Below are 25,303 nucleotides of genomic sequence, written 5' to 3'. Positions count from 1 at the left end.
CATGGAATGATCTGTCCGAGAATGTAGTTGAGGCAACACTATAACAACATTAAAAAAAAAAAAATTTGGACAGATATCTGGATAGGAAAGGTTTGGAGGGATATAGGCCAAACGTGGGCAGGTGTGACTAGTGCAGAAGGGATATCTCAGTCGACATGGGCAAGTTGGGCCAAAGGGCCGGTTTTTCTCATGTTCTCACTCTGACTATTACCAGAATACACAAAAATAAAATTAAGCACATGGACACACGAGGAAGCATAAAAATGTACAATAATCTTTATTCAAACTTTTTATTAGAACTATTTGACATAACCATTTCATGCATTGGTAATGAGTAAACTCATTCATCACCATTATAAATGGAAAGATTAGACAATCTATCCAGAATTTGTATTTATGATAGCATTGAAAGAGCTGAAAATCCAGAACAAAGTTTGGTGGGATGGGGTGGTGGGGGAGGAGGGGGGCGAGAAATAATCCCAAAACCTGTAAAACTAAATTTTGAAGCAAAGCTTGGTTGCATCGTCATTTCTATGTAATCTTGAGTAATTTTAAATCTCGTATCAGATACCAAGTGTCAAAACAAGCCTAAAAAGCTGAAAAAACATGAAAAAAATCCAAATTGTTTTGTGCAATACGTCGAGAATACATGGATTTTTTTCAGCAACTGGAAACCGAAGATGTCATACACATTCAATGTTCTAAAGTCCATTGGCAGACACTTCTCAGATAGAAAGCATATAGGATTTTGACAGCATAAACCTTCTGTCCGAAATAATGTACATGAGATGTCTTTTTTAGACCTGGCATTAAATATGTCCTCAGAACAAATAAGGCATTAGAATATTTTCTAAATTCAACACTAGTCTGATCAAAAAAGTACACATCTGTAATTTCAAACATGAAGTTTTCTAATGTATCACATGAATAGAAAACACTCAAAGCACACTTCAGAAAGGTTAAGTTCCTATTAAATTAGAGACTTTAAAAATGATATCATTGAACATTTAAACAGTGTGCTACTCCTCAAATGTTGAAAATGGAGGTGGCTGGTTTAAAGAGAAATCATAGCTCCATCTACAAACATTCACAGACCATGGAATAGGGAGTTTGTACAAAGAATGGAACAGCCATAATTAAGGCACGCAAATAATTTGCCACCAAGCTAGTGTTTCAATCTTTTCGAATAAATTATATATATTCAACTTAAGGTCTTCTTTCTATTTTGAGTGATGAAGGTATTATCTGCAGCAACTCCATTATTTTCATCAATTTAAAAACCAATATAGGTTTATAGCACAAACAACACTTCAAATTCCCAAATGTCCACCAAAATTGTGAAGAGGATCCAACCAAATGACTGTATGGCAAATAATCGTATTTTTGCCTTTACAGTAGTGAGAATAATCCATTACCCTCAACTTAAGTGGATCACATAATGAATGAAATACCCCAAGTGCATGTAAAAAGGTAAGCTCTTTAGATCTTTACATCAAATGAATACAACTTTGTTTTAAAAAGTGCAAGCTCTACTATGAATTTTCCCAATACAAAAAGGTCAAACATTTAATTTGGCGTGTCATTGTCCACCTCAATCCTATCAGACGTTATTCAAATAGTCCTTGGTCTAGTTATTAAGACACATTGATGGTACTATTGCCACTTAATCCCATATTTCACTGATGATTTGTTACTTTGCTGAAGACGTTTTCACATCACCTATGCAATAAGAAAATATTCAGGAGAATAAATTGTTTTAAGTGGGGTCAGATTTATAAGGCAATTGTCTTTATTAAATGTGTACATTGCTTTTCATTATTTTTCAGGAAAATATTTCAAAACTCTCACATCTGTAAAATACTATATGCTGGACATTTTTGGCTGAGCAAAAGGGTTACACTGTTTAAATATGAAGACTAGGTCTCTGGCATCACATTCAACACTTGATCTTCTGAAGTCCTTTCCAGAAATGAGCAGCCAATACTCAAGAATTAGTTAAAATGAAATTTGAAATTAAAAGGTCCTCCTGAGCCAAACGGATTGAACCCTTGCCATTGATTCCAAGATCGATGAAAGTGTTGACCACCTTCACCCTGTTGATTTTCTGGATCCAGAGGATCTTCCCCCGAATCAAACTTCTTTCTCATCTCTGGAATAAAGAAACAAAATATAATAACTACAACAACCTGTCTCAAAATAAAATTTACTTTAATTACTGTTTCGTTTTTATTATATTCACCACACTTCAAAAACATAATAGTGCATAGAGAAGTATGCAAGGATCCTAATTTTATACCTTCCCCTTCCTTTGATCCAAAGATTGAGAGTTGACTTTGGAAATCAGAGCGGAAACAGGCCCTTCGCTTGCAGAGTCTGCACCGACATGAGCTCACCCCGTACACTAACACGATCCTACACATTAGGGACAACTTAAAAATTTACCAAAGCCAAATACCCTACAAAAACTCCACATCTTTAGAGTGTGGGAGGAAACCGAAGCACCCAGAGAAAGCCCACGGGATCCCAGGTAGAACGAACAAACCCCATACACACTGTACCCATAGTCAGGATTGAACCTGGGTCCTTGGCGCAGTGAAGCAGCAACTCTGCCACTGACTGCACCACGGTGCCGCCCAAATTGACTTGGAGAAAGGCGTCAAAAGTTCTGGCGGATCATTTTTCTGACTAAAAGCCTGCGACCAATAGAATGCCACAGGGCTGGTTACAGTACTGTTTGTTATATACATTAACGACTTGAATGTAAACATATTTAACATTGTAAGTACATTCGAAGAGGATACCAAGGAATGAGATATTGCAAAATGGGTATAAGGAGTTAAGTAAAGCACTAAAAGGGTAACCTCCAGGGTGGTGATCTCTGGATTATTGTCAGTGCCAGGTGCTAGTGAGAATGGGAACAGGAAGATAAATGCGTGGCTGCGGAGTTGTTGCAGGGATTCAGATGTTTGGACCATTAGGATCTATCCTAGGGCAGAGGTGACCTCTACAAGTGATATGGCTTGCATCTGAACTGGAGTGGAACTGATATCCTGGCAGACAGGTTCAGAAGTGCTACATGGGTGGATTTGCAAGGAGCAGGACCCTCTGCAAGCCGAGTCAGGTGAAAAGCTGGTATGGAGGGTGATGAAAGAAAGTTCAGTGGGCAGAATAGGCAGGAGCATTGCAGGGAGCGAGGAAGATCTGTTGCTTTGAATTGCATTTATTTTATTGAGGGATGACTGAAATGTAAGGCAGGTGAACTCAGGGCGTGGATAGGTACGTGTAGCCATTGCAGAAAGCTGGTTAAGAGAGGGACAGGACTGGCAGCTTAATGTTCCAGCAAGCAGATGCTACAGGAGAGATAAAGATGGCTTTATTGATGAAGGAGAAAGTCACAGCAGATTACATTACTGATGGTTTGTCCAGGCTATATGGTGGAGCTGAGAAATAAAAATAAAAGGGATGAGCATCTTGTTGGCAGTGTACTTCAAGCCCCAAAGAGTCAATATGAATTAGAAGAGCAAATATGCTGGGAGATTGCAGGCAGTCTCAGGACTAATAACATTGTCATAGCTGGGGATTTTATCTTTCAAAATACTGACTGTGAATGTTAAGTGCTAAAGGTTTAAATGGGGCAGAATTTCTCAAATGTTTTCAGGAAAGTTTCCTCAGACAATATGTACAGGGCCCTACACGGGAGAGGGCAACGCAATCTAGTCTTAGGAAATTGGGAGGGGCAAGTGGGTGAGGTGTTCATGGATGAGCCTTTTGGGACCAGCAACTGTTACTGGTCTAAGATAGTTTTGGATAAAGACAAGGCATGCCCACAAGTTAAAATTCTAAACTGGAGCAAGGCCAACTTTGCTCATATTAGACAGGAACTCTCTCAAGTTGATTGTAGCAGGAAAAGGAAGTGTGATGCTTTTAAAAATGTGCTTAAGTGTCCAGGGCATGCATGTTCCTGTTAGAGTGAGGGGGAAGGTAGGTGAACATAAGGAAGCTTGGACGATGAGAGAAATTGAGGCTCTGGAAGGTCATAAAATGCTGGTGAGGCCAGATTTAGAGTATTGTGTCACCATGTTATAGGAATGATGTTGTCAAGCTTGAAAGAGACAATGTACCAGGATGTTGCCAGGACTTGAGGGACTGAGCTCTGGGGACTGAGCTCTGGGGAGAGGTTGAGCAGTCTAGGGCTTTATTCCTAGGAGCACAGGAGGATGAGGGGAGATCTTGTATAGGTGGACAAAATCATGAGAGAATACACACACACACACACACACACGAGGAAAACGCAGCGTCTTTTGTCCAGATAGGGGAATCGAGAACCAGAGGACATTCTTTTAAAGTGAGGGAGGAAAGATTTAATGGGAACATGAAGGGTAACTTTAAAACAAAGGGTTGTAGGTGTATGGCCTGTTTCCACAGAGGCATGGGCCAGGTATAGGCAGCTGGGCACAAGTGTATCCCTGGAGGAGTTTTGGAACTGAGGAGCACACTAAAGGAGGAATCAGGAGATAACCAGATAATATTAAGGATAATCAAACAAGATTTCTGGAGTACATTAAGGGAAAGAGAGAATAAGGGCCTCAGGAATCAAAGCAATCTTCTCTGTGTGGAGCCATCGATGATAGTCCTCAATTAGTATTTCTCTCCGATTTTACCATTGAGAAATATGTGGTAACTTGGGGCAGTTAATTGAAGTGTCTTGAGGGCAGTCGGTATTACAGTCGAGAAGGTGATGAACGTCCAAATGCATGTGAAGGTAGACAAATCTAATGGGGCTGATCAATGTATCTGAACACACTGTGGGAAGCCAGAGAAGAGAAGAAATTGTATGTGCCCTGGCTTAGATACAAGTCATCACTATGTACAGGTGGCAGAAGTCTGGAGGTTGTGCCTCTATTTAAAAAGATAGGGTAGATGCACAGGGTCCTTTACTCAGAGTAGGGTAATCACGAACCAGAGAATGTGGGTTCTAGGTGACAGGGGAAAGATAAGTTGCTGAGGGGCAACCTTTTCACACAGAAGGTAGTGGGTGTATGGAATGAGTTGCCGGAGGAGGGAGTTGAAGCTGAAAGTATAAAAATATTTATAAGACTTTTGGAAAGTTACATGGAAAGGTTAGTTCTAGGGGAATATTCACCAAACACAGGCAGGTGGGACTAGTCTAGATGGGCACCTTGGTCAGCATGGGCAAGCTGAGCAGAAGTGCCTGTTTCTGTGCTGTATCATCCAGGTGACACAGGGATAAAAAACAAAATATCAGATCGGTTGTAAGTATGAATGGAATAAACTGGAATCATTATTGAAAATTGTCAACTTAAAACTGGACGACTTTAGCAAAGATACCAGAAATTTGAAACTCAAACTCAATATTGGATTCAAAGATCAGAAGATGAGGTGCAGGTTCCTCAAACTTACTCCAGGCTTCATTGTGACAGGTTTGGAGAAACTGAAGACTGAAAGGTCTGAGAGCAAGTGGGATAAATAATTAAAGTGTCATACAACAGGCAGCATCTCTGGAGAGAAGGAATGGGTGACGTTCCGTGTCTAGACCCTTCTTCAGACTGGAGGGTCTCGATCCGAAACGTCACCCATTCCTTCGCTCCAGAGATGCTGTCTGTCCCGCTGAGTTACTCCAGCATTTTGTGTCTACCTTCGATTTAAAGCAGCATCTGCAGTTCTTTCTTACACATTAAAATGTCAGACTTGGGAAGCTTGGGATCATATTTGTTCACCAACATAAAGTAGAAATCAATTTGAATTTGGTCTCTGTTACAAAGTAAATCACATGATCATCAAGTACAGTGCACTGGTTGAAAAATTAGCAAATTTAACTTTCAGACAATCATGACATACTTTCCCCACAAGTAAAATGCAAGTGAAGTTTTTCCAAATGATTTGTCCAAATTGCGATATTATTAATGCTATTAATAAATATGAATCGGCCATGAAAACTGAGCCATATGTTCTTCAGTACTTTGTATGCAAAGGAAAGAATTTGCCATTGTTACTCAAAGGTAAGTTTAGTAAATAGGCTATTTGCAGTTTCTTTTTTCTGCAGATGATACTCATTTAGTAAAAATTCAATTAAAGTGGTTAGAACCACTTAACAGAATCTATAACCAGGGAGTTTTGGAAAGAACTGCAGATGCTGGTTTAAATCGAAGGTAGACACAAAATACTGGAGTAACTCAGTGACAGGCGGCATCTCCGGAAAGAAGGAATGGGTGACATTTCGGGACTAGACCCTTCTTCAGACTGAGCTTTAAGCTGAGAGGAACAAAGTTTAAAGGAGATGAGCAGGGCAAGTTTTTTTAATATACAGAATGCCTAGAACTCACTACTAGAGATGGTGGTTGTGGAGGTAGATACAATAGTTGTATTGAAGAGGCTTATAGATCAGAACATGGGCGTGCGGGGAATGGAGGGATTGCGATTAATTAGACAGAGATGAATCATGTTCAACATGGACATTGTGGCCTGCAGGGCTTGTTCCTGTGATGTACTGTTCTATATTCATTTCAGATAAAGTTAAAACATTCGAACAGACTTGTTTACTTTTAGCATGCCATTCTCTTCCAATAAGACTTGGCTAATGTGCATCACTAAATCAACATTGGCAAAGACATTACATGAAATCAGAAGTACAATCAGAAAACGCTGCAGATCCCATTAGAGAGTGGAAGGGCAAAATGAAACAAACGTTGGCAGAGGAAGAATGAAATGTTGGAAATAATGAACAGGCTAGTTAGTTTAGTTTAGAGATACAGCACAACCAGCTGTTTGTAATAATTCTAAATAACCATATAACCATATAACAATTACAGCACGGGAACAGGCCATCTCGGCCATACAAGTCCGTGCCGAACAAATTTTTTTCAATTTTTTTTCCCCTTAGTCCCACCTGCCTGCACAAATAACCTCATTTTCTAATTCCTGTACATTAAGGGCAATTTTTAAAGAGACCAATTAACTTACAAACCCTTAGGGATATTGGAGGAAACTGCATCACCCAGAGGAATCACACTCAGTCACAGGGAGAACATACAAACTCCATAGAGACAGGTCGGGATTGAATCTGGGTCTCCGCTGTTGTGAGACTGCAGCTCCACTAGTTGCACCACTGCGTCTCCCTAAAGGAAATCTCCCCGGCTGGGAATTGAAACCTCTCATGTGACAGGCTGCAATACAGATGAGATTTACTAGAATGATCCCAGGAATTAGTGGGTTAACATATGTTGAGCGTTTGAAGACACTGGCCCCTGTACTCGCTGGAGTTTAGAACGATGAGGGGGGGACCTCATTGAAAATGACTGAAAAATGAAAGGCCTGGATAGAGTGGATGGGGAGAGGATGTTTCCACCAGTGGGAGAGTCCAGGACCAGAGGCCATAGCCTCAGAATAAAAGGAAGTACATTTAGAAAGGAGATGTAGTGCAAAGGTTAAACAGACAATTTCAGCAAAAATGTAAAATGGAGTTATCTGCTAAATTAGCAGCATGGCATTCTGTAGCCCTTCGAAAAAGATTCAAACACACTGTTTCCCAGACAAGTGGGAGATATTTTCTGCACCTGTCCATGCCTGAGAGAGTCTGACTCCTATCACATCAGTGTAGTTTTTCTCAGGCCATTCTATGGGAAAGCATAGTGTTGGTGAACAAAACACAACAGCAATAGTTGGGTAGACCACCTGCGCCCCCTGCCGCTAGTAGCACAGAATGGCTCACGATTGACTTGGGGAGGGGGTAGTGGCACGGTCTGCTCTGATATGAAAGGCCATAAAGGAGGGGTGCTGGGCGCCCTTTCAGGTAGAGAGCTCCAGCCTTGGACCATGTCACGAATGGTGGCAGGTGATCAAGAACAGAACCATCCTGCGGCGTGCTCTGCTGTGTTTGCGAGTGTACAGGGACATACGGGGAAACATAAGTGCATGTGCCTTATTTGGTAGTGTAATAAAATACTCAATGAATCAAACTCTGTTGTCTGAATCCAGTGATTTATCGAACACACCAGGAGAAGAGGACAAATTTATCTCGTTTGAGGATGGTGAATCTGTGGAATTCATTGCCACACAAAGCCTTGGAGGCCGTCAATGGATATTTTTAAGGTGGAGATAGACAGATTCTTGAATAGTATGGGTGTCAGGGGTTATTGGGAGAAGGCAGGAGAATGTGGGTGAGAGAGAGAGATAGATCAGCCATGAATGAGCAGGCCCAATTCTGCTCCTACAATTTATGAACATTGACTTGATATGTTAAATCTGTCTTTCTGCTCAGAAATTGCCTAAAAGTACATTTATGGGCCTGTCCCGCTTAGGCGACTGTCAAGTTGCCGGCAGTCGCCAGAAAAACCAGCAACTGGAACGGCGACTATCAGAGTGGAACACACACACACACACACGTCGCTTCCTTCACCAGCCCACTTCCTTCACCAGCCCGTTATGCAGGCGGGGGACAGGGCAAGTGGGGAGGCAGGGAGCGCTGTAAAAAATTCACACGGTGCAAAGCCAAGGTGAAACAGACATGAACAGGAAGGTTGGCACTGTAAAAAGACGGCTAAAGCACAGTGTACGGTAAGTCCTTTAAAAGAGGGGGGGGGGGGGGGGGTAGAGAGCTCCAGGGAGAATGGGGGGGGGGGGGATCAGACTTTTAAGAAGTCAGCTGCGAAGCTCGGCGGACATTTAACATTGCCAGTCGGTTATCTTTAGTTCTGAAAACTACTGCTTACCTTTTTCCCCCAATGAGCCAATGAGTAGCTCCGGTTACAACCTACAAGAACCTCCAACCTACTGGCAACCCATTAGGACCTCCTGGCGACCCACCTATGGGTCGAGAATTCTCACTACTCTCCATGGCGGCTTCATTCTAGTTGCCGCTATATTTTCAACATGTTGAAAAATTCATGGCGCCCATAATGAGGCCACGACTAGTTCCCAGAACGTAGCAGGAACTCCTCACGACCATGAAAGTAACTCCCCAGCCCAAGTCCCAACTGCTAGATTACATACTCAACCTTTTTCTCCCTTACCTGATGACCTCTGGTTCTCAATTCCCATACTCTGGCCAAGAGACTCTGTGCATCTATCTACCTGATCTATTTCACATGATTTTTTCCTGTTCCTGCCCTGCTCAACCTCTCCTTATAGACAATGAGAATTACAGGCCCTAGAGTCTTGGCAACATTCTTGTAAATCTTCTCTGCACCTTTTCCAACTTGACAACATATTTCCCATAACATGGTGCCCAGAATTGAACACAATGCTACAAATACTTAGATGCACAAAATCTCTTGCCCAGAGTAGTGGAATCAAGGACCAGAGGACATAGGTTCAAGGGGAAAAGATTTAATAGGAATCGGAGGGATAACTTTTTCCACACAAAGGGTGGTGGGTGTATGGAACAAGTTGCCAGAGGAGGTAGTTGAGGCTGGGACTATCCAAACGTTTAAGAAACAGCTCGACAGGTACATGTATACGAAAGGTTTGGAGGGATATAGACCAAGCACAAGCAGGTGGGACTAGTGTAGGTGGGACATGTTGGCCAGTGTGGTCAAGTTGGACCGAAGGGCCTGTTTCCACACTGTATCACTCTATAACTCACCTCACCAACATCTTATACAACTGCAACATGACCTCCCAACTTCTTTACTCAATCCCCTGACTGATGAAGGCCAATGTGCCAAAAGTCTTTTTGACCATCCTATCTACCTGTGATGCCACTTTCAACGAACGGTGTAGCTGTACTCCTAGATCCCTCTGCTCTACAACACCCCCTAGAGCCCCTCCGTTCACTGCCAATGTTAAACTTCCAAAAATACAGTACCTCACATTTCTCTCTATCAAATTCTATCAATCATTCCTCAGCCCCTCTGCCCAACCAATTACAATCCTGCTGCAATTTTTGACAATCATCTTCACTATCTGCAATACCACCCACTTTTGTGTCATCTGCAAAGTTGCTAATCATACCATGTAAACCTTTTTGGTTACATCCTCAAACAACTCAGATTCGAGAGACATAACCTCCCACGAACAAAACCATGCTGACTATCCCAAATCAGCCCAAGTCCATCTCAATGCATGTATATCCTATCCTGCAGAATATTCTCTCGTAATTTTCTAACCACAAATGTTAAGCTCACTGGCCAATAGTTCCCAACTTTATCCCTGCAGCCCTTCTCGAATACAGGCACATTTGTCACCCTCCAGTCTTCTGGCACCTTGCCGGGCTCCACACAGTTGATTCCATAGGGGGTCCCAATCTCTTTGGATTATCCTTAATGCTATCTGCCAGAGCCATCTCCTGTACCCTTTTTGCCCTTCTAATTCACTTGTTTAGTTTGTTCCTTAAGGGCCTGTCCCACTTGGCTGTCATTCGCGTGCCATTCACGTGACCTGCTAGCGTGTGGGTAGCGCGTGGAGTGTTGTGGAGGAGTGTGGACTTAGTCCTGTGTGAAATCTTTGCGTGCCAGCGGCCTACCGCGTAACTGATGGCCAAAGTGGGACAGGCTCAAGACAGGCACAACGTCTCACCTCCAACAGCAGCAGAAGCAGGCAAATGATCGGCGAGCTCGGTCTGGGGCTCACGGCCGTTACGGATGCGGGTCCGCCCCCACTCCTACTCCCAGAGCAGGGCGAAGACGATTGGAGATAGACACAAAATGCTGGCGTAACTCAACGGGACCGGCAGCATCTCTGGAGAGAAGCAATGGGTGACGTTTCGGGTCGAGACTCTTCATCATCCATTCCTTTTCTCCAGAGATGCTGCCGGTCCCGCAGAGTTACTCCTGCATTTTGTGTCTATCTTCAAGTGACGTCACGCGCTCCAGACGGCTGTGCGGACACATGATGACGCTCGCGACCGTTGCACGTCAGTCAATACCGGCCTGTCGTGTAAATGGTGGCCAAGTGGGACAGGCCCTTTAGTTCCCAAAAATCCTCCGGGAATACACTTGATTCCAGGCGCCTACATCTGTCCCATGCCTCCTTGTTACTCTTGACCAATGCCTCAATTTTCCTCGTCATCCCAGTTTCTCAATGGCTCGCACCTAATGTTAACATACAATGGAAACATAAAATATCTAGGAAAGGAGATGTCTAAAACAAAAATCCCTCACCTGGATCTGTGAGTACTTCTTTAGCAGCTGCTATGTCTATGAATTTTTTTTCAGCTTGCTTCTTCTCATTTTCTTCCTGGAAGTTATCAGGATGCCACTGCATTGCTAGTTTTCTGTACGCTTTTATTATCTCCCGTTTTTTAGCGTTTCTGTTGAGAAAAAAGTTCAATGAAACTGTGTACAACTATTGATCTGTTTAATAGATTAAACCACACAAGTTATACACATTCAATGTTGCTTTCCTTTAATTGAAAAGATTGGCAAGATCTATAGCTGCATCATGCAGTCTTTTGGAAATAATTTAAGGGATAAAGACGCAAGTCTGGAAGTACAGTTAAAAGCATTTTGTGAACACAAAAAAATGCAGATGTTGGAAATCTAAGCAAAACATTTGCATAGGAAAATGGACTTGGCATTTGGGTTGGGATGCTTCCTCTGTCCCCATTTCCTCCCACAGATGCAGCCTGACCTGCTGAGTTCCTTCAGCACTTTGTGTTTTGCTAACAGCATTTATGAACTTATTATTTTTACTTGAATTTGTAAAATTAACATCTTGAATATTTTGGGAAATCACTCAATGTAAGCTACGTCCCATAAGCTGCCTAACATTTTAAAATAAACTATATTTGCAATTACTACACAAAGTCACAGAGCTGACGCAAAGGAAAGCTAAATCTCAGAAACTGTCTGTACCTGATAGTACACCTGATTGTGTTCTTCAAATCTGTGCAGACCAAGTGGCTGAAGTTTTTGCAGACATCTTCAAACTCTCATTACTGAGGCCCCCCACCTGCTTTAAGCGGGCATCAATAATACCAGTGCCCAAGAAGAGCAAGCCAAAATGCCTCAATTACTACAATAATGGTGGCACTAATGTGAAGTGCTTTGTGCGTGTGTAGGAAGGAACTGCAGTTGCTGGTTTACACCGAAGATAGACACAAAATGCTGGAGTAACTCAGCGGCTCAGGCGGCATCTCTGGAGGGGAGGAATAGGTGACGTTTCTGGTTGAGACCCTTCTCAGACTGAGTCGGCGGATGGAAACTAAAAGGTATGAAAAGGCACGAAGAACAAACGAATGAAAGGTATGAAAAGAACAAATCAAAGGCTGAAGCCATGATCAATGAAACGAGAGTCAACAATCCTCCATTGTTGGCTGTGGAATAGGTGGTAACAAGTAGATACAAACGGTGAAACTATGCAGGACGACAGTGAAACTAGTAGGATGACTATGGTACGGGAACATTAGAAAGAGAGGGAATGCAAGGGTTACATGGAATTAGAGAAATCGATATTCAATCCGCTGGGCTGAAAGCTGTCTCAGCAAAATATATGGTGCTGATCCTCCAATTTGCGTTTGACCTCACTCTGATAGTGGCGGCGGCCCAGGACAGAAAGGTCACAATGAGAGTGGGAAGTGGAATTAAAGTGTTTCAAGTAACCCTTGCATTCCCTCTCTTTCTGTCCCTCCCCCACCCTAGTCATCCTATTAGTTTCATTGTCATCCTGCTCAGTTTCACTGTTTGCATGTACTCTTTCTCAAGGGGTTTGAGAGGTTGGTTATGGCGCACATCAACTCCTACCTCAACACGAACCAGGACCCACTACAATTTGATTACCTCCACAACAGGTCAACGGACAATGTAAACTCGCTGGCTCTCCACTCTGTACGAGACCACTTGGACAATCAAAACACATACGCCAGGCTGTTGTACATGGACTACAGATTTGCATTAATCACCACTATCCCCTCCAAACAAGTTATCAGGCTTATGGAACTGGGTCTCTGCACATTCTCTACAAATGGATCCATGTCTTCCTCATCAACAGACCACAATCAGTATGAATTGACAGCAACACTTCCTCCTCGAAAATCATCAGTCCAGGAACAGCTCAAGGCTGTATGCTCAGTCCCCTGCTCTACTCACTCTATACTCATGATAGTGTAACCACACACAGTTCTAATTCCATCCTCAAAGTCGCCGTTGACACCACTGTTGTTGGACGAATTACAGATGACGACAAGTCAGAGTATGGGTGGGCGATCAGCTGACTGACCAAATGCTGCTAGAACAACAACGTTGCTCTCAACATCAGGAAAAACAAGGAACTTATTGTCAACTTTGGAAGAGGAAGGCAGAGGGCCCACAAACCTGTCTCCATCAAGAGTCACAACCCTCAAATTCCTGGGCGTACACATCTCTGAAGATGCGTCTTGATCCAAGCAGATTGGTGCAATCATAAAGAAAACACCTCAGTTCCTCCAAGAAGATTGGAGAGATTTGGTAAGTTGACAAATACTCTTTTTAACTTCCGCATGTAAACAATAGAAATCATATTGACTGGTTGTATCACAGTCTGCTTCAGCAACTGGAGTGCCCATGAACGAAGGAGATTGCAAAATGTGGTGAACACTGCACAGTCCATCAGGGGTTCTGACCTCCCCACCAGTAAAGGGGTCTACAGGAGTCATGGAGTCAAAAAGGCAGCCAGCATCATCAGTGATCTACATCACCCTGGCCACAATCTCATTCCACTCCTGCCATCAAGAAGGTGGTACACCAGCCTGAAAACTAATGATCATGTTCAGGAGCCGCTCTCTCCAGCAACAATCAGGCTATTAAACACTACAAATAAGCTCCAAACTACATCGACCTGGGGGCATGGTTTTTTGTCAGTCATGAAGCATAGAAACAGGCCCTTCAGCTGGACTTGCACACAAAGACCAACATGTCCCAACTGCCTGCGTTTGGCCCATAATCTCTCTAAACCAAATGTATCCATACGCCTGTCTAAATGCGTCTTTAATGTTTCATGTACCTGCCTCAACTACCTATTCCAGCAGTTTGTTCCATACACCCACGACTCTTTGGGCAGAGGGTTTAGTCAGAGGGTGGTGAATCTGTGGAATTCATTGCCACAGATGGCTGTGAAGGTTGCTAATGGATATTTTTGAGGTGGAGATTGATAGATTTTTGATTAGTACGGGTGTCAGGGGTTATGGGGCGAAGACAGGAGAATGGGGCTGAGAGGGAGAGATAGATCAACCATGACTGAATGGCAGAAGAGACTTGATGGGCCAAATGGCCTCATTCTGCTCTCAGAACTTAAGATAAAAGTTAACCTTCAAATTCCTATTAAATCGTTCCCCCCTCACCTTAAACCTACATCCTCTGGTTTTCGATTCCCTTACTCTGGGCAAGAGACTTGATCTATGCCTCTCACAATTTTGTATACCTCTACAAGATCATTCCTCATTCTCCCGTGCTCAAGCCTGCTCAACCTCTCCCCATAGCTCAGACCCTTGAGCCCTGGCAACATCCTCGTAAATCTTCTCTGCACCCTTTCCAGTTTGACAACATCTGTCCCATAACACGGTGCCCAGACTGGACACAATACTCTAAATGTGGCCTCACCAGCATCTGCTATAACAACAACATGACCTCCCAACTTCTACACTCTATATTCTGACTGATGTTTATCTGCACTCAGACTTGTCCTTGTGTTATAATTATTAGACAGAGACAGAGACAGAGACAGAGACAGAGACAGAGACAGAGACAGAGACAGAGACAGAGACAGAGACAGAGACAGAGACAGAGACAGAGACAAATGCTGGAGTAACAGCGGGTCAGGCAGCATCTCTGGAGAAAAGAAATGGGTGATGTTTCAGGTTGAGACCCTTCTTCAGACCGAGTCAAGAGAAAGGGGACTAGAGACATAGACCATACTTAGGAGCAATGAGTGGAAGATATGTAAAAAGCACTGATAATCAAGGAAATGTGGGGCATACAATAGGCCATTGTTGGGTGTGAGATAGGTGACGAGTAAACAGAGGAACTCAATAGGACGAACGTAAACTTAGTACGACGACTTAGGTGGGGAGAGGATGGAGAGGGGGAAAAAGCAAGGGTTACTTGATTCAGATTCAAAGATTCAAGAAATTTATTGCCATGTCAACAAGTTGATAGGAATGTGTCTTGATTCACTCTCAGACAGATACAATACAGTACAATACAACCACCACAATAAATAATACAGACAATACCGTACGAAGGACAATATATACAGGAAGGACAGTACCCAGCAGCATCATACTAAGCGCAAGTGCAAGTGCAAAAGAAAGTGCAAAGTGATTAGTGCAAATTCAAATATCTGATGGCTTGGAGGTAGGTGCTGTCTCTGAAGCGAGATGTTTTACTTTTAATGCTTCTATATCTCCTTCCTGATGAGAGGAGATTAAAGAGGTAATGTGCCGGGTGAAAGTGGTCTGCTATGATTTTTTGGCCTTTCTGGTGAATCTTGTTGAGTAAAGTGATGTCACTGAGGGAAGTCTGCTGCAACCGATGATCTTAGAAGCTCGGCGCACTATTCTCTCCAGCCGAGTCTTATCCTGCGAGGTTGTGTGACCATACCAGACAAGCATAGAGAATGTGAGTATGCTTTCTATGGTAGACCTATAGAAGTGGGTCATGGCTGGTCGACCGACCCTGAATTTTTTTAAGCTGCCGCAGGAAGTAGAGTCGCTGGTGGCACTTACTGATTATGAGACTGGTGTTGAGCTCCCATGATAGGGATTGATGTATGGTGGTCCCGAGGAACTTAAAGGAGGTGACCCTCTCAACCACCTCTCCATTGATGAAGAGAGGGAGGAGGGGGGTGGCCCTCTTTCTGAAATCAACAACCAGCTCCTTAGTTTTTGAGATGTTAAGTATGAGGTTGTTGTTCTCACACCACCTTACTAGCTCCTCTACTTCACTACGGTAAACGGTTTTGATGTTATTAGTGATAAGACCTGCCACAGATGCATCATCTGCAAACTTAAATAACAAGACAGAGTCAGAGTGTGAACAGCAAAAATGTGTGTATACAGAGTACAGAAGAGGTGATAAAACGCAACCCTGGGGGGGGGTGCCGATGTTCAGGAACCTAGCCAGCGAGACATGGTGACCAATTTTTACCACTTGTTTTCTGTCACATAGAAAGCTATAGATCCATTTACATAGAGATGAGTTGACCCCCAGTTCCTGTAAGGTGTGTATCAACTTTACAGGAACGATGGTATTGAAAGCGGAGCTGAAATCTACAAAAAGAATGCGAGCATCTGTGGATCTGGATTCCAGGTGTTGGAGGATGGAGTGCACACAGAGGGACACTGCATCATCTACACTTCTGTTGGCTCTGTAGGCGAATTGATAGGGGTCAAGTGTAATGCTGGAAAGATGTTTGCATACCAGTCTCTCAAGAACCTTCATGATGACTGAAGTTAAGGCAACAGGCCTATAGTCGTTAAGACAAGTGATGTTATTTTTCTTGGGGACTGGTACGATTACAGCTGACTTGAAACAAGCAGGCACAATTGAGAGTTGAAGTGACCAGTTGAAAATGTAGGTGAGGACGGCTGAAGTTAGGGAAATCAATATTCATACCACTGGGGTGTAAGCTGCCCAAGTGAAATATGAAATGCTGTTCCTCCGGTTTACGTTTGGCCTCCTTCTCACAATGGAGGAGGCCCAGGACAGAAAGGTCAGTATGGGGATGGAAAGGGGAGTTAGTGTTTGGCAACCAGGAGATCATGTAGGCAGAGGCAGACTGAGCAAAGCTGTTCAGCAAAACAATTGCCCTGTCTGCGCTTGCATAAAGGTGTCCACACCTGGAATAGCGGATACAGTAGATGAGGTTGGAAGAGGTGCAAGCAGAGCAATAACCGTAAAACTCTTGACTCTTGAAGCTAATATGAAGATTTATTTTTCAACACTTAAGCACCTCCTGGATATCCTATCCTGTCACATCCCAGATCCACAAATTATATTTGGATATTAACAATTTTTGACAAATTCACAAGTACCTTTTTACGCCTAGTATTTTATAGTAGTCTTTCTTTTGTGACTGCTTTAGAAGTTTCTGTGCCCTTTCCAGTCCTTCTTTTACTCCTTGATCATTGTCATTGTGGTCCCTTGCAACTTCAAAGTCTTTGATCGCTGTAAAAAAAACCTAAGTACAATGACTTCATTCTTTACAGTTAGTCAATTATAGTAATGCTGGACTTTAAGACTCTCACTCACCCAGTTCAGTTCGTCACCAAGTAATAAGAAACACATGATTGGTATGTTGTAGAATGCAAGGATGGTTGTCCCAGGTTAATAGCATTAGAGGTACGGATAGGGTAGACAGTCAGAACCTTCTTCCCCAGGGTGGGCATAGCTATATGGTCAGGGGGGGGGGGGAAGAGTTTAAAGGTTGGTGCAGAGGGCTACTTTTGTTTCTACACAGAGACGGGCAGGGGCTGGAGGCAGATACAATAGTGTCATTTAAATGGGCACATGGAAGCGCAGGAAATAGAGGGATGTGGAGAAGGGTCTCGACACAAAACATCGCCCATTCCTTCCCTCCAGAGATGCTGGCTCACTCGCTGAGATACTCCAGCATTTTATGTCTACCTTCGATTTAAACCAGCATCTGCAGTTCTTTCTTACACAGAGGGACATGGATCGTGTGCAGGCAGATTAGATCATTTTAACTTGGTATCATGAACAGTACCAACATTGTGAGCCAAGGGGCAGCATTCCTGTGCTGTGCAATGATATAGATCAACTAGAAAGTTGGGCGAAACAACAGAAAATAGAATTTAATCCAGACAAATGTGAGGCAATACATTTTGGGTAACCAATACAGAGCGCTTGGGCAGGTTAGAACTTTATTCCTTGGAGTGCAGGAGGTTGAGAGGCAAACCTATAGAGGTGTATAAGATTGTGAGGGGAATAGACAGGGTAAATGCAGAGTCGTTTACCCAGAGAAGGGGAAACAAGAATCAGAGAACCTCAGTTTAAGGTGAGAGGGAACAGATTTAATAGGAATCCGAGGGGCTGTTTTTATAACCATAGAGGGTGGAGGGTTCATGTAATGAGTTGTCAGGGGAGGCAGATACTATAAAAGCATTTAATGGACACTTGGACACGTACAGAAACGTTTTAGAGGGCCATGGGCCAATACAGGCAAATCGTGCTCAGAAGGGGCTTCTTTGTTGTCATGGACAAGTTGGGCCAGAGGGACATTTTCTGTGCTGTACAACACATGACTCCCTGAAAGTGGCAACACAAGGAGATAGAATGATAAAGAAAGAATAACAATGGTAAAGAAAGAATAACAATGAGCAGCAGATGCTGGAATCTAGAGCAAACCACAAAGTGCTGGAAGCTCTTGGTGGGTCAGGCAGCATCAGGGAGAGAATGGGCAGCAACATTTCAGGCTGGGACACTTCTTCAGCCTCAGAAAGAAGCAATAACTTCTTCTTGCACTTGAGAAGGGGTGCAGCCACCTTAGTCCTGAAGTCGGAGTGATCCCTCCCCGGGGTGTGCCCAGGGTTTAAAGACCCGTCGTCATGGTGCCCAGATGGGCCAGAACCTCGACCAGCTAAGTTCCTGTCGACTTCGGAGTATAGGATTTTGGTGTGTGTGCGCGCTTCATCATCATTCCTTACAAAGCTATGTACGACAGTGATCGCAACTTCCACTGAAGCGTGGATGGCCTTTGGCTTGGTTTGACAGGCCTCGTTTTTGGTCCTGCTGGGGGTCCACAGCCCCCTCACCTGGTAAAACAGGTGGAAGACAGTTTAGTCGCCGATTATCCGATCATGGAAGAAGGCGAAAGGTACGCTTGCCTTCATCAGTCAGCGCAGTAAGTATAAGAGTCAGGAAGACATGCTGCAGCTTTATTAACTTTGGTTAAGCTGCATTTGGAAGATTGCATGCAGTTCTAGTCACTCCATTACAGGAAGGATATATTGGTATTGGCTTAATGTCAAGTGTACCGAGATATAATGCAAAGCTTTCCTTTGCGTGCTATCCAGTCAAATCAATTCATACTGCACACCAGTACAATCAAGCCACACACAAGTACAACTGGTAGTGCAAGAGAAGAGAGAACAATGCCAGTGTGGAGAATATAGTGTTGCAGTATTACAGCACAGCAGTTGCAGAGAGAGAGAGAGAGAGGAAAGATTTAAAAGGGACCAGAGGGGCAATTTATTTTTAAATACAGAAATATATGGAATGAGATGCCAGAGCAATTGGTTAAAGCTGGCACAATACCAGCATTTTTTTAAGATGTTGGTACAGATATGTAGATAGGAAAGGGTTAGAGGGATATAATCCAAACATTGGCAAAATGGACTAACTTCGATGAGCATTTTGGTCAGCATGACAAGTTAGCCCGAAAGGTCAGTTTCCGTGATGTATTACCCCATGATCCTATGAGTCACCCCTGGCCTCGTAAGGCTTGCCTAACCATTTAATAAGGTCATGGTTGATCCAGGGCCCACTTCCTTTTCGGTGGTTGTTCCCCTCTGTACTCAATTCTCTTGATTTTTCAAAAATGTATCTACCTCTTGCAGGATGAGGGAAGTCGGGGGACAAGTCGCTGGTGCCTCTGGCGACTACACCTGTGGAAATTGTGCCCAGGCGCAGTTCCTGAAGGACAGTGTTAGAGAACTGGAGCAGCAGCTGGATGCCCTCAGCACCATCCGGGATAACGAGAGCTTCCTGGACAGGACCAACAGTGAGGCTGTCACACTGAGGGGATACAAGAAGAGCGAAGGTGGGTGACGATGAGGAAGAGAAGTAAACATGGGGTGCAGAATACCCCAGTGGCTGTACCTATTGGAAAACAGGTACACCCTCTTGGGAGCTGTCGGGGCGGATGACACGTGAAGTTTGAGTGGAAGCCAGGGCTGGGACTCCAAACCTGGTGCTGAGGCTCAACAGGGAAGAGCGACGTCTCGCAGAGCCAGAGTGGTGGGGGACTCGATAGCCAGATTCTGCGGCAACAGGTGAAGACTCCAGGATGGTGTGCTGCCTCCCTGGTGCCAGGGTCCAGGACGTCTCGGAGCGGCTGCATGACATCTTCAAAGGGGTGGGGGGAACAGCCGGAGGTTGGTGTGGATGTTGGCCCAAACGATATAGGTAGGAAGAGGAAGGAGGTTCTGCAACACTAGTCTAGGGAATTAGGTAAAAGGCTGAAAAGCAGGACCTCCGAGATGTTTTGTCTAGTGAGGCTATATGAGGAGCAAGAAAGGGATGATTACCATGTTGGGGGTGTACTACAGACCCTCAAACAGCCAGTGGGAATTAGAAGAACAAATATGTCAGGAGATTGCAGACAGCTGCAGGTCAAATAAGGTTGTTGTAGGTAGGGGATTTTAACTTTCACAATATTGACTGGGAAAATCATAGTGTGAACAGTTTAGATGGGGTGCAGTTCCTCAAAAGTGTTCGGGAGAGTTTTCTCAAGCAGTATGTGGAGGCCCCCAACACGCGAGAGCAACGCTGGATCTAGTATTGGGAGATTGGGAAGGGCAAGTTAATGAAGTGTTTGTGGAGGAGCCTTTTGAGACCAGTGACCACAGTTCGATTAGGTTTAAGATATTATTATTGATATTATGGATAGGGACAGAAAGGGCCCACATGCTAAAACTCACTGGGTTAAGGTCAATTTTGACTGGAGCAGGTTATTTGAGGGGAATGGAACATTAGCCAAGCGGGATGTTATTAAAAGTGTGCTGACAAAAGCTCAGGAAATGTGTGTTCTTGTTGGAGTGAAGGGCAAAGCAGGCAAACGTAAGGAGGGAAATTGAGGCATTTGTCAAAAACAAGGAGGATGCATGGGACAGGTATAGGCAGCTGGGATCAAGTGCATTCCTGGAGGAGCTTCGGGAACCAAGGAGTAAACTGAAAAAGGAAATCAGAAGGGCAAAAAGGGGCGAGGAGATGGCTCGGGCGGGTTACATTAAGGACAATCCGAAAAGATTTTATAAATACATAAGGGGGAAAATAGGTAACTAGAGAGAGAGAGAGAGAGTGGGATGTCTCAGGAATCAAAGAGGTCACCTCTGTGTGGGACCACAGGAGATAGGAAAGGTCCTCAATGAGTATTTCTCCTCTGGATTTACTGAGGAGAATGACAAGACGGAGGAACTTGGGGCAGTCAGTATTACTGTCGAAGAAGTACTGAATGTACTATCGTGTACGAAAGTAGACAAATCTTCAGGGCCTGATCAGATATATCCGAGGACATTGTGGAAATTACCGGAGCCCTGGCTGAAATTTATGAGTCGCCCTGAAATACAGGAGAGGTACCAGAAGACTGGAGGGTGGCAAATGTGTTGTGCCTCTATTCAAAAAGGGCTTCAGGGAAAATGCTGGGAACTATAGGCTGGTGAGCTTAACATCTGGAGTTAAAAAGTTACTGAAGTATTCCGAGGGATAGGTTATACATGCATTTGGATGGGCAAGGACTGATTAAAGATAGTCAGCATGGTTTTGTATGTGGGAGGTGTTGTCTCACAAATCTAATTGAGTTTTTTGATGATGTGACCAAAAAGGTTGATGAGGGCAGAGCTGTAGATGTTGTATACATGGATTTCATTAAGGCATTTGACTACGTTCCGCATGGTAGGCTGCTCTGGAAGGTTAGATCGCATGGGATCCAAGGAGATAGCAGAATGGATAGCAAATTGGCTTCTTGGAAGGAGGCAGAGGGTGATGGTGGAAGGTTGATGCTCGGACTGGAGGCCTGTGACTAGTGGTGTGCCTTAGGGTTCGATGCTGGGCCGTTACTGGTTGTCATCTGCATAAATAATTTGGATGAGAACATACAGGGCAAGATTAAGACGTTTGCTGATGATACAAAAGTGGGTGGTTTTGCAGATAGTGAAGATGGTTGTGAAAGATTGCAGCAGGATCTTGATCGATTGAGCAGAGGAATTGTTGATTAATGGAATTTAATACAGAGAAAAGTGAGGTGTTGCATTTTGGGAGCGTCTAACAAGGGCACATTAAATGGTAGGCCTCTGGGGAGTGTTGTAGAGCAGAAAGATCTAGGAGTGCCGGTGCATGGTTCCTTGAAGGTCGTGTCGCAGGTAGATAAGTTGGTCATAAAGGCTTTTGGCACATTGGCCTTCAGTCAGAGTAATGAGTATAGAAGTTGGGAAGTCATGTTGCAGTTGTATAAGACATTAGTGAGACCACATTTAGAGTATTGTGTTCAGTTCTGGGCACCATGTTATAGGAAACATATTGTCAAGCTTGAAAGGGTTTAGAGAAGATTTACGATTATGTTGCCAGGACTAGAGGGTGTGAGCTATAGGGAGAGGTTGAGTAGGCTGGGTATCTATTCTTTGGTGCAAAGAAGGGTGAGGGGTGATCTTATAGAGGTGTATAAAATCATGAGAGAAATAGATCGGGTAGGTTCACAGAATCTCTTGCCCAGTGTGGGGGAATCGTGGTCCAGAGGACATAGGTTCAAGGTGAAGGGGAAAAAGATTTAACAGGAATCTGAGGGGTAACTTTTTCCACCAAAGTGTGGTGGGTGTATGGAACAAGCTGCCAGAGGTAGTTGAGGCAGGGACTATCCCCACATTTAAGAAACATACATGGATAGGATAAATCTGGAGGGATATGGACCAAATCCCAGCAGGTGGGACTGGTGTAGCTGGGACATGTGGGCCAGACAACAACCTGGCTGCTCAACACCCGACTTGAGATCTAACTATTCCTTTGGTTTATGCTTCATTCACAAGAAGAAGAAGTTGGCCGGTGTGGGCAAGTTGGGCCAAAGAGCTTGTTTCCACACTTTCTCACCTTGAAATCCAGTCATCTAGCTTCCACGTCTCCAGGGACTTATAGAGAGCTGTTTAAGATGGAACTGCAGATGCTGGAAAATCGAAGGTAGACAAAAATGCTGGAGAAATTCAGCGGGTGCAGCAGCATCTATGGAGCGAAGGAAATAGGCAACCTTTCGGGCCGAAACCCTTCTTCACACTGATGTAGGGTGGGGGGAGGGGATGGGGAGAATAAAGGAAAAAAGAAGAGGAGGAGCCAGAGGGCTCAGGGAGAGCTGAGAAGGAGAGGAGACAGCAAGGGCTACCGGAAATTGGTGAATTCAATGTTTATGCCGCTAGGGTGCAGACTGCCCAAGCGGAATATGAGGTGTTGCTCCTCCAATTTCCGGTGGTGCTCACTCTGGCCATGGAGTAGGCCCAGGACAGAGAGATCGGATTCGGAATGGGAGGGGGAGTTGAAGTGCTGAGCCACCGGGAGATCAGGTTGGTTAATGCGGAGGTGTTCGGCGAAACGATCGACAAACCTACGCTTGGTCTCACCGATGTAGATCAGCTGACATCTAGAGCAGCGGATGCAATAGATGAGGTTGGAGAAGGTGCAGGTGAACCTCTGTCGCACCTGGAACTACTGCTTGGGTCCTTGAATGGAGTTGAGGGGGGAGGTAAAGCGACAGGTGTAGCACCTCTTGCGGTTGTGAGGGAAAGTGCCCGGGGAGGGGGTGGTGCGGGAGGGAAGGGAAGAATTGACAAGGGCTTATAGAGAGCTACCACCCTTGCATGAAACCCAAACAATTTAACATCATAATTCAAATGATAGGAACGGGAACGTCATTATCAGCGGTAATTGGACTGGACTACACTTTCACTGGAAGCGGTTCATCTCCTGACTGGGTCTGTGGTGAATGTTATGCTATTTGATCATCCGTATACAAGGGAGGTCATATGATCAACACCCACATGCTGTGAATGTGTGCTTGATCTGCCGAGGTGTTTGGCAGGAAACCCCTTGCAGAAATATTTCAGTATTCAACCCTCAATCATTCAGAGGTGCAAATGGACCTTAGACATTCCAAAGTAGACAAATTATTCTGAAATCATGTGGAAGGAGTATATTTTTTAATAACAAAACCTCGCAATCGACTTTACCAACCATGAGACCAGAGCTCATCTTTTCATTCCTCTGCCATTTCCCTCTCCCAGATTAATCTACCCCCTGAACTCCATCACCACTTCACACCAATCCACTGCACCCGAGCCCTGGTCTGAACCAGAGTCCCTTGACCCTTTCCAGAGTTTCAAACAGTCAGAGGCATCTTGCTACCTGATGAATCACTTGCTATAGATTAAAGCCTCAACCGATTGGCGAGGGATGCAACACATCAGAAGACAAGAATCTGCAAGACTGATATTGGTGGACATACTGTGTCACTACCTTCCACATGACCAAGTAACTTCAGTTAGTTATTCCCATAATTAATGGGCGTTGGATGATCCATTCCATTACAACTATCTCTCCACTTCTAATGCTTATTGCAAGAGTTTTCACTGCTGTTGCCTGCAACTCGGTTAGTGATGTTAACGAGACAATGTTAGTGAGACGTTAGCAATGCATTAGTCGAGAGTCACAGTTAAAAGATGTTTGACATAGGTCTTTAAATGCACAGAAAATAGTAGGCATCTCAAATGTGGTGCCAGGGAAGTTGGTTGAAGTGAACATGACTGGAATTAGACATGGACATGTTGGGAATGGAGGAATACGGATTATGTGCAAGGAGATGGAGTTAATTTAATTCAGTATCATGCCCAGCACATGTCATTTGCCAAAGGGCCTGTCCAATGCTGTATTCTTTGAAGAAAACTCAACTTGCATCTGGTTCATATCCTCACTTGATTATTCATGCTCGTATATAATTTGAGTGACAAATATGTCGTAGATTTTCCAGATCGTAGAGTTATGAACAGTGATAATTTTGTAATTAGCACTGGTTTAAGACCAAAGCAACAGGGGGAATAAAGGCCAGATAGGAATTATTTGCTGCATCTACCATACACCTTGAAATATCATCGGTTAATATTGTGCTTTTAAGACTGCTCAACATAATTTAAACAGAGGCTTAGAAAGTTGCTCTCTTCAGCAAAATGCATGTACCTAAACATTCATAGAACGAAACACCAGTAGATCGTACCTTCTTCATACTGTTCCTCTAAAATATAAGCTTCTGCCCTGTCTTTCAAGGCATTGATATTGCCTGCATCTTGTTCCAATACTTCCGTGCAAGATCTGATAGCTTCCTTTGCTTGTTCGTTCTGTGCAAGATATAGTATAATCAAAATAATATCCTTAAATGAACATTTCATTGATTAATTACTTAAATGTTCTGAAAAATGTGTTTGCTCCATCCCCATCCCCAGCCAAACCCCATCCATCAAAATGCTTAGATTTGTTCTGATTTTGAATCTTGGACCAGTGACATTAACTCCATTTCTGCTCATGATGGAAATGGAGCAAGGCAGGACTGAGGAAAATGCTGATTGTCCCATCCATTAGATTGGCTGAATGATAAACAAATA

At 43.9% G+C, this 25,303-nt stretch overlaps 1 protein-coding gene across 1 annotated transcript in view; it reads right to left on the bottom strand.

Annotated features, from left to right (window-relative positions):
• Positions 1-252: 252 nt before the first annotated feature.
• dnajc3a (DnaJ (Hsp40) homolog, subfamily C, member 3a) overlaps positions 253-25,303 on the bottom strand; it is a 68,416-nt gene continuing 43,365 nt past the window's right edge. Inside the window, exons 9-12 of the mRNA XM_055637516.1 lie at positions 24,919-25,039; positions 16,964-17,096; positions 11,118-11,266; positions 253-2,149 (exon numbers count right to left, since the gene is read on the bottom strand). Coding sequence (XP_055493491.1) covers positions 1,992-2,149; positions 11,118-11,266; positions 16,964-17,096; positions 24,919-25,039 — 561 coding nt within the window. The 3' untranslated portion in view covers positions 253-1,991. The remainder of the gene's footprint in view (positions 2,150-11,117; positions 11,267-16,963; positions 17,097-24,918; positions 25,040-25,303) is intronic.

Source organism: Leucoraja erinacea, chromosome 6 (genome assembly GCF_028641065.1).
Source record: "Leucoraja erinacea ecotype New England chromosome 6, Leri_hhj_1, whole genome shotgun sequence".
Classification (NCBI taxonomy): domain Eukaryota; kingdom Metazoa; phylum Chordata; class Chondrichthyes; order Rajiformes; family Rajidae; genus Leucoraja; species Leucoraja erinaceus.
This window is presented reverse-complemented; position numbering and strand designations above follow the sequence as displayed.